This window comes from Canis lupus, chromosome 1 (genome assembly GCF_048164855.1).
Source record: "Canis lupus baileyi chromosome 1, mCanLup2.hap1, whole genome shotgun sequence".
Lineage (NCBI taxonomy): Eukaryota > Metazoa > Chordata > Mammalia > Carnivora > Canidae > Canis > Canis lupus.
In genome coordinates, this window is record NC_132838.1 from 55,938,017 (window position 1) to 55,954,619 (window position 16,603).

The window sequence follows — 16,603 nt, forward strand, 5'->3', positions numbered from 1 at the left end:
GTGCCCTCCTCCTGCCCACCTGTCACACAATGGGCTGGCCCTGCCCTTCCTATTGCTGTGGCCTTGCACACAGTAGGCACTCTATGTGTTTCCTGGACTGAAAGTGTGTTGAAGCCACACAACCCAGCCAGGGACTGAGTGCTATTCCCCTGGAGTCACACGGAATCTGGAGCGCAGGGGCCCCGCCGGTCAAAGCGCACGGTGGCTGGTCCTGGCGGCCCTGGCCCCCTGTGCTTTCGCAGACGGGTGGGTCCGGGGATGGAGGCCCACACTGCGGCCCCGTCCACTGCTGGGCGTGATGTCCATGCACTTGTCCCTGAGCCCGGCTCGGTGTGAGGAAGGCAGGCCCTGCTTCCAAGGGGGTCTGTGGTCTGCCTTCAGCCACTGCAGAGCCCAGGGGCAGAGCTGGAAGCGCCATTGCTGGTGGCTCAGTGATGCAAGCCTGCTCTCCTCACAAAGGGGGCACATCACCTCAGGAACTCAGGGGCTGAGGGCTTCAGAAGCCCATGGGAGGTGGACCCGGGCTTGTCTGTGTCTCGTCTATCTTCCTCTCAAGGGTTTTCTTCCTTCTGTGGGGACCACACTCAGCCCGGAGCTCAGGGGCCCCATCAGCTGCAAACCTGAGGATGCAGGGCAGCGAGAAGATGCAGGTGGGCTCCCCTGGGGACTGCCTGGGATCTCCTCGTGCTTTTCCCTGGTGGGATCTCAAAATAAGTCATTTCCACAGAAAAACAGGTGAGTTTCCAAAATGAATCTTTATTGTTCCTTTAAGCCAGTGTACCCCTGGGATCCCAGTCGGCCCCGTCCTTCCCTCGAGGCTGTGCGCTGCCCCCACACCCGCATTCTGTCCCCTGGGACCTGCTCGCCCCACCTGTGGACTTTGGGACGACACCAAGAGAATCCGCCCAGGATTTCTGCGTAGAGGCACCTCTACGTGGGATCTTTGTACTTGACTCACTCAGGCTCCGGCATCTTACTACTCTGTTGATTAATGTTTAATGTTTCAATGCCAAGTATTTAATTACAGACACTGTTACACCCTTGCAGGACCAATAAATTCCTTCACGTGATATATAAAACTGCTCAACACAACAGCCGGAGACGTGGGCTACGCCGTGCCAGGCGCAGGGAAACACCACAGATTTCCTAATTAGCAAACCAAGAATAAAAGTAATTCATTGTCTGCAGCCTACCAGGCATTTTTCTTTTTTGGTTTGACGTGTTCAGTCGTTGTTAATTATTTACTGTTACCCTGCAGCCATATGTGCCGGGAAATAATATAAAAACAGAATGATGGAGCCCATCCCCTAGCTGTCTTCACGAGCGTCAACGACGGTGGCGTTGGCTGTGATTTCAAGTGATGCACAGACGCAGGGTTGGCAATCCAGATGCAAGTTAGGATTTCTAGGCCGAAATCATCTAGTTTAGAGAGCTACAAATTCTGAATTCGTTCATTCGTTTAAAATTGTCCCCTTCAGTTCGAGATGTTTACGTCAGTTTGCGAGATTACTGGTAACTCAAGCAGTAAAACGATGCGGGGCGCACTTACCAGATGAAACATGTTGGCTTCGTCCAAAACAAACACCGTGAGCAAACTCATTTCCCCAAACTATGTCTTTTCCACGTTCTTCCCCTGGGTGGTGTCTCTGAATTTCTCACTGGGCTCAATTCTCCCTTGGATGGTGTTGCAGTGGGATCCTGTACCCCTCTGACATGGAAGGCCTAAGGGAAGCTGAGAGCCTCCTAGTGGCTGACCACATGGACTTTGGGCCTTGGGGTCAGAGAAGGGAGCCAGAGGAGCACCCCATCCCCGCTGGGACCACTTGCACTATTTCCCGGGGTTGGGGCTTGCTATCTGAGGCTCTGGGACCTCAGCAGTGTGCGCTGTTCATGGTGTCAATGGAGTCTCACCTTCAGGTGCAAGTGTTCCTTGCACCAGGACACACTCAGCTCCTCTGATAAGATCTAGAATAAGCTGAGTTCATTATGATGTTTAAATCTAGAACTTTGGCAGAGTCCAAGGAAACATTGAACCAATAAGTAGACTTTTCCCTTTCTTTAATACCTCAGTCCTATCCACCAAGTGAGCACCGAAACTCATCCCCCATGTGATTGATGGAGAAAGAATCTTTCCATCTTTCAAGCCCAAGGTAGAACGATGTGAAAAAGAGCATGATCAACGGGAACCTGGAAATCTTCCCCGCCCCTGCAGATCTTCCCAAGCAGGGACCAAGCTCTTGACACTTTCCGATTAAGATTCCCTGGAAGCTACTACCCCTAGCACAGCACCTGGTTCAGTAGTAAGATGGTGAATATTTACTGAGAATGGACTTTCATCGGTTGCTATGATCACTTCAGTACTTCTTGAAGGACGTTTACAAACATGATCCTTTTACAATCAAATGGAATCAAGAGAGAAATACATATAGTTAGGTATAACAAAGAATCCATGGTTTGGAAGTTGTTGCCCTCAGAGGAAGTGATAGAATTGATCCCCATGGGGCTCCATGCGGCAGGTGTTCTGTTTCCTGCTGTGGGTGTTGGTTATATGGTTGTATCCAGTTTGTGAAATTTTATCAAGCTGTACTTGTATAATTGTACATTTCCTGTCTTTATTTTAAAATTCAACAGAAAGTTCTGCAAAAATTAAGTGCATCTATCTTAGTTGAAGAATAACATCTGGAGTCCCTCAGCAGCTACGCTTTTTAGTAGAAAAACAACCGGGAGTTAAGAAATCAAGTTCTGTCCCATTTCTTTAACTAATCGGCTCTGTGACCCAGATGAGTCTTTAACCTTGGTGATTATTCCTGCGTTTCTCATCATTATCACCTAAGGAATTTGAACTAGAATAAACTTAATGCCCAACATTTCAGCTGCGTCACAATCCTCGGCCCCCACATCAGTCTCTAGCTGCTGCTTCGCTTCCGGAGAGAGTCTCAGGAAAGGACTGGAGATCCCCCCACCCATCTTCACTTCTCTCCTCTGGTTGAGCCACTTGGTTCAGGCCTTCATCTGAGCTGCTCTGGCCACAGACACAGGTGACGTTGTTTTGCCAAACCAGCGATCTGTTTCCCACCACCATCTGATCACATCCCCCAGCAGTGGACACCAAAGCTGACCTGTCGTTGAGACACTGTCACTAATGGGCTCTCCTGTGTCACTCTTTCAGGGGTCCTTGTTTGTCCCACTGGTCATTTTCTTCCTGGCTCTTCCCCTTTGCCCTGACCTCTAAAGTCGGAAGGTGCAGGGCTTTGCTTTTCAGGCCCCCTCACCCCGTCAGTCTCCTTCCGAGCCATGATTTTAACAGCCTCTCTATGGTGCTGACATCCCCGTTTCTCTCCCTCCCTAGACATCCCCAGATTCCAGCCCCAGATGTCCCACTGCCACTCACCAGAGCCACCTGGATGTCTGAGAACATTAGACCTCACATACCAACACCAGGCTCTTGATTTCTGCTCCAGGAACCTGCTCCTCTGGCAGGCTCCTCAGTGTAAGTAAGTGGCCACTTGGCCTTTCTGATTCTTCGGTGATTAAAACTTGGGGACCTTTCCTTCTGCCTCAGCATATCTCATAGACCCTGCCTTGCAAGCACATCCCCCATCTGAGCCCTCCACACCTTTTCCACTCACAGCTCTGGAAGCCTCCCGGCTACCAGCTGCTGTCCTTTCTTGCTCAAAAGATTCAACAACTTCCTAGTTCAATGGCTTTTAATTCTTTGTCTTTTTTTTTGTATATATATATTTTTTTATTGGCATTCAATTTGCCAAGACATAGTATAACAATTCTTTGCCAACAGCCAGAGTGAGCCTTTTAAAATTAAGGCATATTGAGACACTTGGGTGCCTGGAGGTTGAGCATCTGCCTTCAGCTCAGGTCCTGATCCCGGGGTCCTGGGATCAAGTCCTGGATCAGGATCCCTGCAGGAAGACTTTCTCCCTCTGCCTGTGTCTCTGCCTCTCTCTATGTTGTCTCTCATGAATAAATAAATAAATAAATATATTTAAAAAAAACTGAGGCACATCATGTCACTCCTCTCTCTTGTGAATTCCGTACTGGGGTGAATAGCATCCTCTGCAAATTCGTGTCCTTCCCAAAACCTCAGAATATGAGCTTTTTTGGAAACAGGATCATTGTGGGTATAGTTAAGACGAGGTGAGGCTGGGTAGGGTGGGCCCCCACTCAATAGGCCTGGTGTCTTTCTCAGAAGAGGAGAAAAGACACACAGACAGACACAGTGCTGCTGTCACAAGATGTGAAGCCCAGGCTGGAAACCCTCACCAGCCAGGTGAGGATGAGGATGAGGGTAAGACCTCGAAGGCCTTTGGCCCCAGCTCTGGAGTAGGTTCTAGTGTCCTGCAGAAGGCAGCAGAGTGACCCAGCCATCCCTGAGCATCCCCCCACCCCCTCAGGGCCTCCTAGATCCCCTCCCCCATGTGTGCACAGGACCCCATTTCCATTATACGCCCCACCTCTGTCAGGGGTCCCGGTAAGCAAACTGCCATAAAACACCCTCCTCCCCGGACGTCTATCAGCCGTTGGCTGTGCCTGCCTATGTTCCTCATTCAGGGACACGCATGAATATCCCTTTACATGTTAGGACCTAGAAACTGATTCTCCTTGAAAACCCTGACAAATCTTCTTTCATCCAAGATTGATGATTATATAATCTGTGTTTTTTTTTTTTGCCTTGGCTACCAGTAGACTTGGGCTCATTTTAGCAAATTGAAGGGACTCTCCAGTAGCCATAAGCCTAAATTTCTGACACATTGCTCTTTATTAGGTGGTTTTAACATTGTTATTTCTACAGTTAGCATTTTTCTTTCAGCTATCTCTCCAATTTTCAGGGAGTTTTTTTTTATATAATGTATTGTAACACACATCCATACATTATAGATTTTTTAAGCCTTGCCCCTATTAATTACTCTGAGCAAGTAACAGAAGTATGTGTTTGTTGCTGAGCCCTGGAGTTGGGTCAAGAGAGTTAGGATTGTTGGATCAAACCCAGTCAAGGTTTGTAATAACTCCATGAAGGCCAGGGATGCTTGGGAAGTGCTATCTTTTAACCTTCATCCAGGGGATGGACACCACATCGCACACAGCACTTCATGGTGTTTCACAACAACACTTTGTCTTAATGATTCCTTATGAAATGAGATAATTCTCATTGTATAGAAGGAATGCTAACAGCAAGATTAAATCATTTACTTTCTGCTACAATTCTGGCTTCGCGCTAGCACAGGTGAGGCCAGAAGTACTGGTGTGACCATGGGCACTGGCTGTCATCCTTCACCCACTGACCAGGCAGAGGAGACCAGAGCTATGGGGGGTTCTCTGTCCAAGCCCTGCACCAGGGTTCTGGGAACATTCACAAACTCTTCCCATCAAGAAATTCAAAGCATGAAGGGAAAAGAGAAGACCTGCATGTCATAGACAATCTTTCAGGGAGAGCCAGGACACCCAGGACACCCAGCCGAGCAGCTGGTTGGGCACATGGGCAAGTGCTGCCCACCGAGAACCTCCACTAGCACCAGCCAAATGCTCCCCAAGTGACCACAGGCCGTGTGTGCATCAGGGTTGACCTACAGGCCGCCTGTCACTCAAGGGGCCTTGGGCTCCTGGCAGCAGAGTTGTCTGGCACACTTTCCAGTGAGCATCAACCATAACAAACGGGATCATGTGCTCAGGCATGTGACCCCAACTCTGGTGACCCCCTTAGCCTTGAGTGAAAATTTTCAAGGCAGCAATATCCTTGCTGCAGGGACACTGGAAGATACTGCACTGTTTCCCTGTCCCCGTGGTATTGAGGCGAGGGTGGTCTTTGGGCCTAAAGTCCAAGATCAGGCCCTCTGCTCACATTCTTATCTTTGAGTGTCTAAACACGTCAAGCAGGCCCCTCAGGGAGGGAGGGTCGAGCATCCCCAGCACCGGTACTGAGAGTCCAACCTTTGCCTTTTATGTCAGGTCAGCCCATCCCCCTCCCTTAGACACTCGACAGCATGCTGCCCTTGGGTCAGGAAATAGTCAATGTCACCAGTTACCAAGGACACCTCCTCAGCCTTCCAAAAAAAAAAAAAAAAAATTAAAAACAAAGCAAAATAAGATAAAATAACATAAAATATCAGGATTACTTGCATCCCCCTGTGTCTGGGCTCTGATGCTGGATGCTGGCTTGGACAGGTGTCCCTAGAGGTTTCTGTGAGGCTTTGCTTATACTTCCTGGCTCTGCTCTCAGCCTGAGGGTCTTTTCCCAGATCTTTGACCTGGGCATACTCCTCAGTGTCATCTGTGTCTCAGCAGATGCCTGGTGGGGTTAGGAAAATCTGGCCCATTATCTCCAGGATACTCTTCAAGGGCTTCTCTGGAAGACATGAGGGATTCTTAAGGAAGTGAGATTGCCTCACTTTCAAAGGCTCTGAGCTGAGAGAGTAACCAAAATCAGTTCCAAATCAGCCTATCTTAACCTGATGTGCATCCAGAAGACACACATCGTTTATGTACAAAATCCTAAACCTCGAGTTGGAGGGACCAGGCTTGTCATCTACCCCTCACTGAGGGCCTTCTATGCAAATACCTATTGAACTTTGACTTTTTGTGAAATAATCCAAACTCCTTGTTTGGAGATGGTCAGGTAACTTACAGGCAAATGCAATGCAAGGCAGCCTGCAGTAAGTGGCAGAAAAGGGGAAAACCACAACACAAGATTCAGAGAACATAAAAACTCACTTTTGTCAAAATCACTGAAGGCCTCAAGTAGTTATGGAATTTTGTTTGATCCTAGGAGAGCAGAAATGATTCACATGGAGACACAAAAGGGAGGCCTGGCCCTCAGTTCAGAGTAGAGGAGAGATTAGGAAGATGTGAAGTAGGTGATGGGTACACAGAGGCAGTGGAAGAGTGGGTGAACCAGTTGGTGGGGAACCACAGGGCCTGCCCCTGGTCCAACAGACCGAGGAAAGAAGGCCGCTGAGGGCCAGCTGGGCCTGGAAGACAGGGAGGAGAAGCTGGGGACTTGAGGGGAGATTTAGTTGAGGGTGAGTGACATTGGAGAGGCCACATACACATTAATTCACAGCAGCTGAAAGTTTTATTCATTCGGCGTATCTCCTCAGTAGGCTGAAAACTGAGGGCCGTGTCTGAGTCCCCACCACATCACCAGCATAATGGGTTCAACTAGTATTGAATGAAGGAGGGGGTGAGGGGGCCAGGGTCTGGCTGGAATTTCATAGACCAAGGAATGGGTGAAGAATTCTTTGAATTATTGACAGACTTTCTTCACCATGAATGGAACATTCACTAAGTACCTGCTGGTATTGTATCCCGACACTGCAAAGGTCAAGGTTCAATTGAGGGAGATGCTCGTACAAAAAATAAATACAACAGAATGTAAGTTGCATTGGCTTGTGAGGACAGCCCACATAAGCTGGGTGCATTGGTGTGGGGGGCAGGAAGGTTGTCAAGGTGGAGGCAGCCTGTGAGCAAAGGTCTGGAGCAAAGTGCCCTGGAGAGGAGCCCGGCATCCTCCTGTGGGCCTTGGGACTGGACAAAGCTCTCCTCGTTGAAGGGGGCAGGGTACGAAAGGTTTTAAACAGAAGTTTGACCTGATAGAACTTTGCTGAGAGGCCTGGAAGAGTGTCAGGCTGGGGTGCAGGCTGGAGTCAGAGGGGGGTTGTCCACAATAGGAGGTGCAGAAATGTGCAGAAGGGCCACGTTCATGGGACGTAAAAGGAGAAGCTTTGGTGAAGACCAAGGACTGAGGATGAAAGGTGAGCACCGTGCGGTGAAGAGGGAAAGGAATACACAGCCCGGGGACACCAGCAGAGGTGCCAGAGGGTGCTGAGCTCCGGGGAAGGGAAGACGTCTCCGAAGGAGGCAGAGGCCAGCATTAGCAGCTGGCTAAAGACGACGAGGGTGGGAATAGACTCTTGGTAGATGTAGATTCTGATCAGAAGGTGTGCATGTAACAGGTAACAAATTCGCCCATGGTCCAGGCTTATCATCTCGTCAGCCCTGCAGATTGTAGTCTACAGCAAGCTGGCTCCCTTATCTGATGACTGTGGTGTGTGTGAGTGAGGTGAGTATTTGGGATAAAAGTATCTGAATGGGAGAAATGTTGATAACATCGTTGCATTTATTTAGAAACTCGTAGTTTATAAATTTCAAGGGACATAAACTCTGGTTTGGCTTTGTCACTCACTGACTCTGGGAGGGAGCCAGCTGACTTGCCTGGTTGTCAGTTTACCCAATTATAAAATTGTACTGTCAGACTTGTTATTTTTACATCCTTCTGACTCTTACAAACAACAAGCACGATGAGTACAACATGAACAGGTGGAAGCTGTTGGTTCTACCTAAGCCAGTTCCCATTGGCTGATTATGCACTCAACTTTCTGCCTTTGTGCTGGAGATCATGGATTCCTTCCTGCACACTCGCGATCTCCACTGGTGACGTGGTGAACTGAAAACGTACTAGAATAGAAAAAATTATGGTAGGTAACTATGCTGTGTCTTCGGGATGGCTAAATATTGCTGACACCATTGTGAGGAAGCAGCTATAAACTCTGAGGCACTTCAGGTAGAGCTGTCTTGCCGACACAGAGTTCCTGTGCTGCAGCGTGTGTCACCGTCACATGACGGTCTCTGTTTCTGCCTCCTCTGTTGGCTTTGTCTGTTCTGCAACAACTGGCCTGCCCGGGTTCTTGGCCTCCAGGTACTCAACAATCCCGTACGCCAGCATGGTCAGACTCAGGACGCCCAGGAGGATGTAGAGTTTGATGTAGACGCACAAAAATGTGCTGTATCCAAATGCGATGACGAACCCAAGTGCTTCCCACAGGCGGTAATTCGCAAAGGCAGCCTCCTTGTTCTTCTCGAACAGGACACCATAAAGAACTGCAGAGGACACATGGCATGAACATGTTGCTACAAAACCTCAAAGGATTTTTTTTTCAATTATTGGTGAAAACAATGCAGCTTTCCTGCTCCCCAATTTTCTCGACAAAATCAGGAAACATGTCCTTCTTAAAAAATTATTAAAATTATTAAAATTATTAAAATTCTTCTTAAAGAATTATTTCATGTTTATGGAAGTCTGGAGACATTCTTTAGCGGCGAAGAACCATCATACATAAAAGAAACAGAGTTCAAGCAATGTTAGCACTGGCAAGAGCTCAGGCCTGCCGATCACTTGGTGTGTGAGTGCGCAGAAAAGTAAAGTGTTGCTTAGAGGATCGACCTGTGTCAGATGAGGCATGGCTCCTCACTGGAGACCAAAAGCAAAGACAAACACAAGCAATCCTAACCCCCGGACCTCAGAATGTGACTATGTTTGGAGACGGGGCCTTTAAAGAGGTGATTAAGGTAAATGAGGTCATTAGAGAGGGCTCTCATCCCAAGACTGGTGTCCTTATAGGAAGAGGGGATCACAGCACAGATATGCATAGAAGGATGACCATGTGGGGACACAGGGAGAAGGCAGCTGTCTACACACTCAGATGCGAGGCCTCAGCAGAGGCCAACCTGTCCACATCTTGGACCTCCCACCTCCAGAGTTCCGAGGAACAAGAATGTCTGCTGTGTCAGTCGCCCATCTGGTTGTACTCTGTTGACAGCCCTAGCAGGCTAGTTCAGCCTGATAAATGCTTCTAGAGGAAAGTAAATGGTTTCTGTTCCAGTTTGTAAGATGGTAAAATGTTTGATATAACTGCAAGCTCCCCGTCTGCTGGCTTGTGTGAGGTGACCCATGTGTAGGGGAGTTAACAGCCAGGAAGCTGAAAGCATTCAGCAGAGAAGTGTTGATTCCCGGGGCCGTGCTGAGCATCCCAGCTGGTGCCCCGTGCTGGCCCATCCTCTCTCCTCTCCTGAGCTGCCCCAGCCACCATACCTTCCCCTCCAGCCAACGGACTTGCCTCTTCACCAAGAACACCTCTCCTTGTGTGCTCCATCCACCATAGCCCAGAAAGGGCCCTGCACAGAGGCTTCACTCTGCTTCCGTCCCCTTGGGGGACTTCACTCCATCATGGAGCCCCTCTCCAGAGCTGAACCTTCAGCCTGACTCTCTTACCTCCTCTTCAGCCTAGAAACAAAGCCAGCTCTTTCCCACATGTCACACAAGCTGGATTCTGGTCCTCTTCATCCCTCTACCAACACTCACTGTCTGTCTACACCTACTACATGGCAGTCACAGCACTGAGCTCTGCAGACATGAACAAGGCACGATGTCTGCTCTCAAGAAGCCCATGGCCCATTCACTGGACTTGGGCTCCGAACATTTGGATTCCCTCTCAGTGTGACCCATCTGTCCCATCTGGACTGTTCACTGCCTTGTCTCTCAACAGCTTCAGACTGACCCATTTCCTCCTTTCTTATCTTACTCTGCTCCATGTTACTCCCACATTTCTGCTAGGACTATCTTTGTAAAATGTAAATATGTCACATCACTCCCACACGGAGAAGTCTTCAGTGATCTGGCCTGGCTATGGGGTAGAAGAACAAGCATCTCATCATGAGGGCAGGTGCCTCTGTGACCTGACCTTGTCACTCCAGCTCATAGCCTGTCATTGTTGAGCATGCCCCTCAATATGGCCCCACTGACCCACTTCTGTGCCTTGTGCCTTCACATGTGGCAGGCCCTGTGTGAAGTCCCCTTGCCGGGCTTCTCCAGTGACCCCCCCCCCCCCAGCCAGTGATTCTTCAGTTAGTTAACATACAGTGTTATATTAATTTCAGGTGTACAATATAGTGATTCAACACTTCCATACAACATCCGAAGATCATCAAAAGTGATGATTTAATTTCTCCGTGATGACATCCCACCAAGCGTCCCATTCTTATCAAGAATAATTCCAGTGCTCTCAAAGAGTCAGCAAAAGAAACTATTGAATGACCACATGGACCAGTGGATGGACAATGACTTCATGAATGTAGCACCAATAGGTAAAACCCCAAGCCAATGTCCTGTGGAGCTACCATGAAGAGAGCTGCTTATTCTTCTTCTTTCCTTCTAATTATATTACCCAAAGCCCACCCTGGGAGAGAGTCGAGGTAACACAGGATGTGCAATCAGAGCAGAACGAAGCAGGCAAAGGTGCCAGGTTTGTCCGTGAATGAGACAATGAGTAAACCAAGATATCACTCCTGTAGCACCAGGAAGGATGGACAGCGAGCCCTCTGTCTGCCCCCAGCCTCAGGGGGACCAGCCATCATCTGAGCCATGACCAGAGCTTGTTATTCCTGGGGGAAGCTGAAGTCTGAAAAGATGTAGGGATTTTGCTAGGAATGCCCTTCCTGCATGGGCAGCTGTGGGAGGGAGAGCCCACATGGAACTTTCTCATACATTCCTTTACCAGCTTGCATCCTGTTCTTGCCCTTTATCCCTTGCCTCCTCCCTGAATTTCACAGGGGAGGGATGTAGGGTAGAGGAGCCTCTCCAGCACTGGGGGGAAGGTTTGAGGCCAACAGCAAGATCTCTTGCAACCCTGCTTAGAAATTTCAACACTGGGCAGCCTGGGTGGCTCAGCAGTTTAGCGCTGCCTTCAGCCCAAGGCATGATCCTGGGGACCCGGGATCGAGTCCCGCATCGGGCTCCCTGCATGGAGCCTGCTTCTCCCTCTGCCTGTGTCTCTGCCTCTCTCTCTCTCCCCTCCTCTCTGTGTATTCTAATGAATAAATAAAATCTTAAAAAAGAAAAAAAGAAAAAAAGAAATTTCAACACTCAGAAGGTTCTTGGCACTTGGTTACTCAGCTGTCTGCCTACCATGGGAGGAACTCAGGAGGGTGAGGCCATCAGAAATATGTAATATCAGATATACATCATAAACCACATTCATGTGCTTGGGAAAATGAGAGACCATTTGGAAGGCTCAGAAGAAAGTGCCCACGTGATCTGAGTCTGTGAAGTGCCCACCTTAATAAAAGTCCACCGACATTGTAAGTCTAATAACAAGATCTGGGATTTAGTAACTCCTAAGATTATTTTAAAGATTTCTTGTCTTTCTACAGATAGCCAACAGGTAAATGAAAAGACGTCCATCATCAGGAACTGCAAATCAAAACCATGATGAGATACCATCTCACACCTGTCAGAATGGCTAAAATCAACAACATAAAACAACAGGTGTTGGCGAGGATGTGGAGAAAGGGGAACCCTTGTGCACTGTTGGTGGGAATGCAGACTGGTGCAGCTGCTCTGGAAAACAATATGGAGGTTCCTCAAAAAGTTAAAAATAGAGCTATCCTAAGATTCAGCAATTGCATTACTGGGTATTTATCCAAAGAATACAAAGTACTAATTCAAAGGGGGGTACATACATCCCTAGTTTATAGCAACATTATTTAAAATAGCCAAATTATGGAAGGAACCCAACTGTCCACTGACTGGTGAATGAATGAAGAAAAGGTGGTGTTTATATACAATGGAATATTATTCAGTAATAAACAAGAATGAAATCTCGGCATTTTTTTAATGATAAGAGGGCCAGAGAAAGAGAGAGAGAGAGAGAGAGAGAGAGAATCTCAAGCAGGACCTACACCTTGTGCAGAGCCCCATGCAGGGCTTGATTTCACAATCCTGAGATCATGATCTGAGACAAAATCAAGAGTGGTTTGCTTAACCAACTGAGCCACCCAGGCACCCCAAAATCTTGCCATTTGCAATGCTATGGATGGAGCTAGAAAAGATAACGCCAATTGAAATAAGTCAGAGAAAGATAAATACTATATGATTTCACTCATATGTGAAATTTAAGAAACCAAACAAACAAGCAAAGAGGAAAATAAGAGACAGAAAGAGAGAGAGAGAAACTAAGAAGCTGACTCTTAACTACAGAGAACACACTGATGGTTACCAGAGGGGACAAGGGTGGGAGGTAGGGTTAAATAGGTGATGGGGATTAAGGAGTGCACTTCGGATGTTGTATGGAAGTGTTGAATCACTATATTTTACACCTGAAGTTAATGTAACACTGTATGTTAACTAACTGGAATTTATTATTTTTTTAAAAGCTTTTATTTATTTATTCATGAGAGACACAGAGAGAGACAGACACAGGCAGAGGGAGAAGCAGGCTCCATGCAGGGAGCCTGACATGGGATTCGGTCCCAGGTCTCCAGGACCATGCCCTGAGCTGAAGGCAGCACTAAACCGCTGAGCCACCCGGGCTGCCCCCAACTGAAATTTAAATAAAAATTAACTGACTAAATAAAGATCTCTTGTCTTTCTTTAGAGGATGACACTTAAAACTGGATCCATAAATGAGATGCTAGTGAGGAAAATCCATGTTTGAGACACGATGGCTATGAGCGGTGGGTGTTTCTATGTTCTGTGGCCAACAGGCGCAGCAGTGCTCTTAGCAGGTGCAGTACCAGAGTAAACGCACCCCAATTTCATGAATATTCTAGTAATAACTTCTAGTAATACGGCAACACTAACTTTAAGCTAATGTGTGGTTAATGGTCTATAGGTTGATGTCTTTAGATTTCAAGATTAAGTTTAGATTGTGATGATTATAAATTACCAAATTGGCCTTTTCAGGAAATTACAATCTGGATCCGATTTTAATCCTAACATAAAGAAAGCAACACATTGGACAGCCTGGGTGGCTCAGCGGTTTAAGCGCCTGCCTTCCGCCCGGGGCATGATCCTGGAGTCCCAGGATCGAGTCCCACGTCAGACTCCCTGCATGGAGCCTGCTCCTCCCTCTGCCTGTGTGTCTCTGCCTCTGTGTGTGTGTGTGTCTATCATGAATAAATAAATAAAATCTTAAAAAAAAGCAACACATTAATTGTGTCAAATTCCAACAGTTGCTTAAGGATATGGTGGGAAGAATGAAGAGAAAATAAATACTCTTAAGGAGAAAAGGAAAGGAGGTAAAATAATATTTCAACAATTCTGAAGTCACCTCACATGTAGACTAGGCTTGAACAAATAAGCAATGTGATGTGCACAGTAGGAGCCAAGTTTCTCCTTGTCAGAGAAGGAAGTCACAGATCAGCAAAGGGAGGGCTAGAATGAACCTGTGGTGCTCGAGAGGAGTCGGGGACCCCAGTGTGGACCTATCTTCGCTTAACTTACCTACAGACAGGCAGATACAGAAATACAGACACACAGGGATCCCTGGGTGGCTCAGAGGTTAAGCATCTGCCTTCAGCTCAGGGCGTGATCCCGGGGTCCTGGGATCGAGTCCCACAGCAGGCTCCCTGCATGGAGCCTGCTTCTCCCTCTGACTGTGTCTCTACTTCTCTCTGTGTCTCTCATAAATAAATAAATAAATACATACATACATACATACATACATACATACATAATGAAAGAGTCAGACGTGTGTGTGCCTGCTTTGTCCCCTGGAAGCCTTGTCCTCTCAGATGCATCTCAGATGCAATGAGCATGCCCAGCACTCAAATCTTATTTTCTAACACTGTTATCCAATAAAATGAACCCAGGGTCCTTGGAGAAATGGCTGATGGTACTGCTGGCCCAGGAGAAGGATCTGGAATAGTTTGTAATGCCAGCAAGCTGGGAAGTACTAAACCAATAATAGATGGGTATGTCAGAAGGACAGAGGTGCCAACAGAAAGATCCCAATGACCAAAGCTGGAATGATTAGAATAGCAAAGTAAGTAACGTAGAACCGGACTGTGACCTAAAGGATGTGATGAATACATGAGCCCATAAAGATGAAGACAAATGGTTAAATAAAAACTAAATAAACTGGGGAGAAGGGACAAATATTCCTTATGAAGGAATTATACATAATGGATATACAGATTCCTCCTTCAGCAGATGGAGATTAATTATCTCTCCCTTGATTGTTGGCTAGACATGATGACTGGCTCCCCAAAATTGGCAGTAGAAAGGGAAGAGCAGCACTCTGTACTGGAGGTGCCAGGCTGACCAGGGATCGATCATAGAGTCAGTGACCGATGTGATGAGAAAAGATGAGATCCCATTTCACTCTGGGGTCTTCCTACCAAAAACTCATAACTCCAGCCTAATCATGAGAAACATCAGACAACCTCAAATTAGGGACAGTCTCTAAAATGCCTGACCAGTATTCTCCAGAACTGTCAAGGTCAGGAACAACAAAAAATAAGAGAAACGGTCACAGATCAGACCAAGGAGATGTGGCCACTCAATGTAATGGGGACCAGATGGGACCCTGGGTGGGATACTGGGTGGGATCCTGGGTGGGATTCTGGATGGGATCCTGCGTGGACCAGGTGGGACCCTCAGTGGAACCTGGATGGGATTCCAGGTGGGATCCTGGGTGGGACCCTGGGTGGACCCTGAGTGGGATTCTGGGTGGGACCCTGGATGGGATTCCTGGTGGGATTCTGGGTGCGACCCTGGGTGGACCTTGGGTGGGACCCTGGGTGGGATTCTGGGTGGGACTCTGGGTGGGACCCTGGGACACACAAAAAGGGAAAACTGGAGAAAGCCAAATAAAGTCAAAAGTTTAGTTGAGTCAAGTGCCAACATTAATTTCTTAGTTCTGACAAATGTACCACTGTTTTGTAAGATATTGACATCAGAGGAAACTAAGTCAATGGTATATGGGAACTTTCTATACTGTCTTTGTAACTTTTCTGTAAACTCAAATTATTCCAAAATAAGTTTATTTAAAAAGAAAAGAGGGCAGTCCCGGTGGCACAGCGGTTTAGCGCCGCCTGCAGCCTGGAGTCTGATCCTGGAGACCTGAGATCGAGTCCCGTGTCAGGCTCCCTGCAGGGAGCCTGCTTCTCCCTCTGCCTATGTCTCTGCCTTTCTCTCTCTCTCTGTCTCATGAGTAAATAAATAAAATCTTTAAAAAAAATTTATTAAAAAGAAAGAAAGAAAGAAAGAAAAGAAGCCTTAGCCCCCTGGGTGGCTCAGTAGGTTAAGCCTCTGCCTTTGGCTCAGGTCATGATCCCAGGGTCCTGGGTGAAGCCCCGCATCAGGCTCCCTGCTTAGGGAGCCTGCTTCTCCCTCCCCCTCTGTCCCTCTCCCTGCTTGTGCTCTCTCTTGCTCACTCACTCTCTCAAACAAATAAATAAAATCTTAAAAAAAAAAAAAAAAAAAAAAAAGCAAAGAAGGCTTGCTCCCAGCCTCATCCTCCCCAAGAAGGCACCGGTGGGAGTGACCAGAGACTGACTCCTGTCCTTGCATGGGGGTGTGAACACGTCATCAGGCCGTCTCGTTTGCTTGGGAAGGACAGGTTATATGAACCGGGCATGTAAGAGAGGCAGGTTTTCTGTGTTTATCAACCCGGAACAGTCCCTTTGGCAGCTAGCAGGGCAAAAGAGTATTTTTAGACCAGACATTCTGAATCTCAAACGCAGTTGCCATGGCAACGGCACAGGGCTTCCCTGAACTGTCAGAGCGAATGAACAGACCAGAGCAAGCGGCCCAGATCGGTGGCCCTGAAGCCTACGGGAGCCCCAGGGGATCGTGGAGCGGCGGTTGCACAACCCTCAGCAGGAAGGAGGGCCGGGGTGGCTCGGGTGGCACCGTGTTCACTTCCAAGCCAGGTTTTCAATTGAGAGGTGATGGCGGGGAGGAGGGTCCCGTTGCCTGAGTTGTGTTCAGCCTCACTGGCTAGGAAAGGACGTGGCTCACCTCGCGTATTCTCTC

The 16,603-nt window shown here is 47.8% G+C and overlaps 1 protein-coding gene and 1 long non-coding RNA gene across 5 annotated transcripts in view; one reads left to right on the top strand and one right to left on the bottom strand.

The window, feature by feature from the left end:
- Positions 1–112: 112 nt before the first annotated feature.
- Positions 113–11,491, top strand: LOC140635719 (uncharacterized). 2 transcript variants are annotated; one of them, XR_012033065.1, is made up of 4 exons: positions 113–735; positions 1,048–3,038; positions 3,350–3,490; positions 10,726–11,491. It is a non-coding gene; the product is annotated as an uncharacterized lncRNA (long non-coding RNA). The 2 variants fall into 2 exon arrangements; XR_012033064.1 differs by lacking the exon at positions 10,726–11,491 and adding an exon at positions 3,797–3,971 and having other exon boundaries at positions 114–735.
- Positions 8,109–16,603, bottom strand: part of UNC93A (unc-93 homolog A) — a 40,045-nt gene continuing 31,550 nt past the window's right edge. For all 3 annotated transcript variants that reach the window (XM_072830727.1, XM_072830742.1, XM_072830734.1), the window contains exon 10: positions 8,109–8,889. In XM_072830727.1, the coding sequence (XP_072686828.1) occupies positions 8,624–8,889 (266 nt within the window). In that variant the 3' untranslated portion in view covers positions 8,109–8,623. The remainder of the gene's footprint in view (positions 8,890–16,603) is intronic.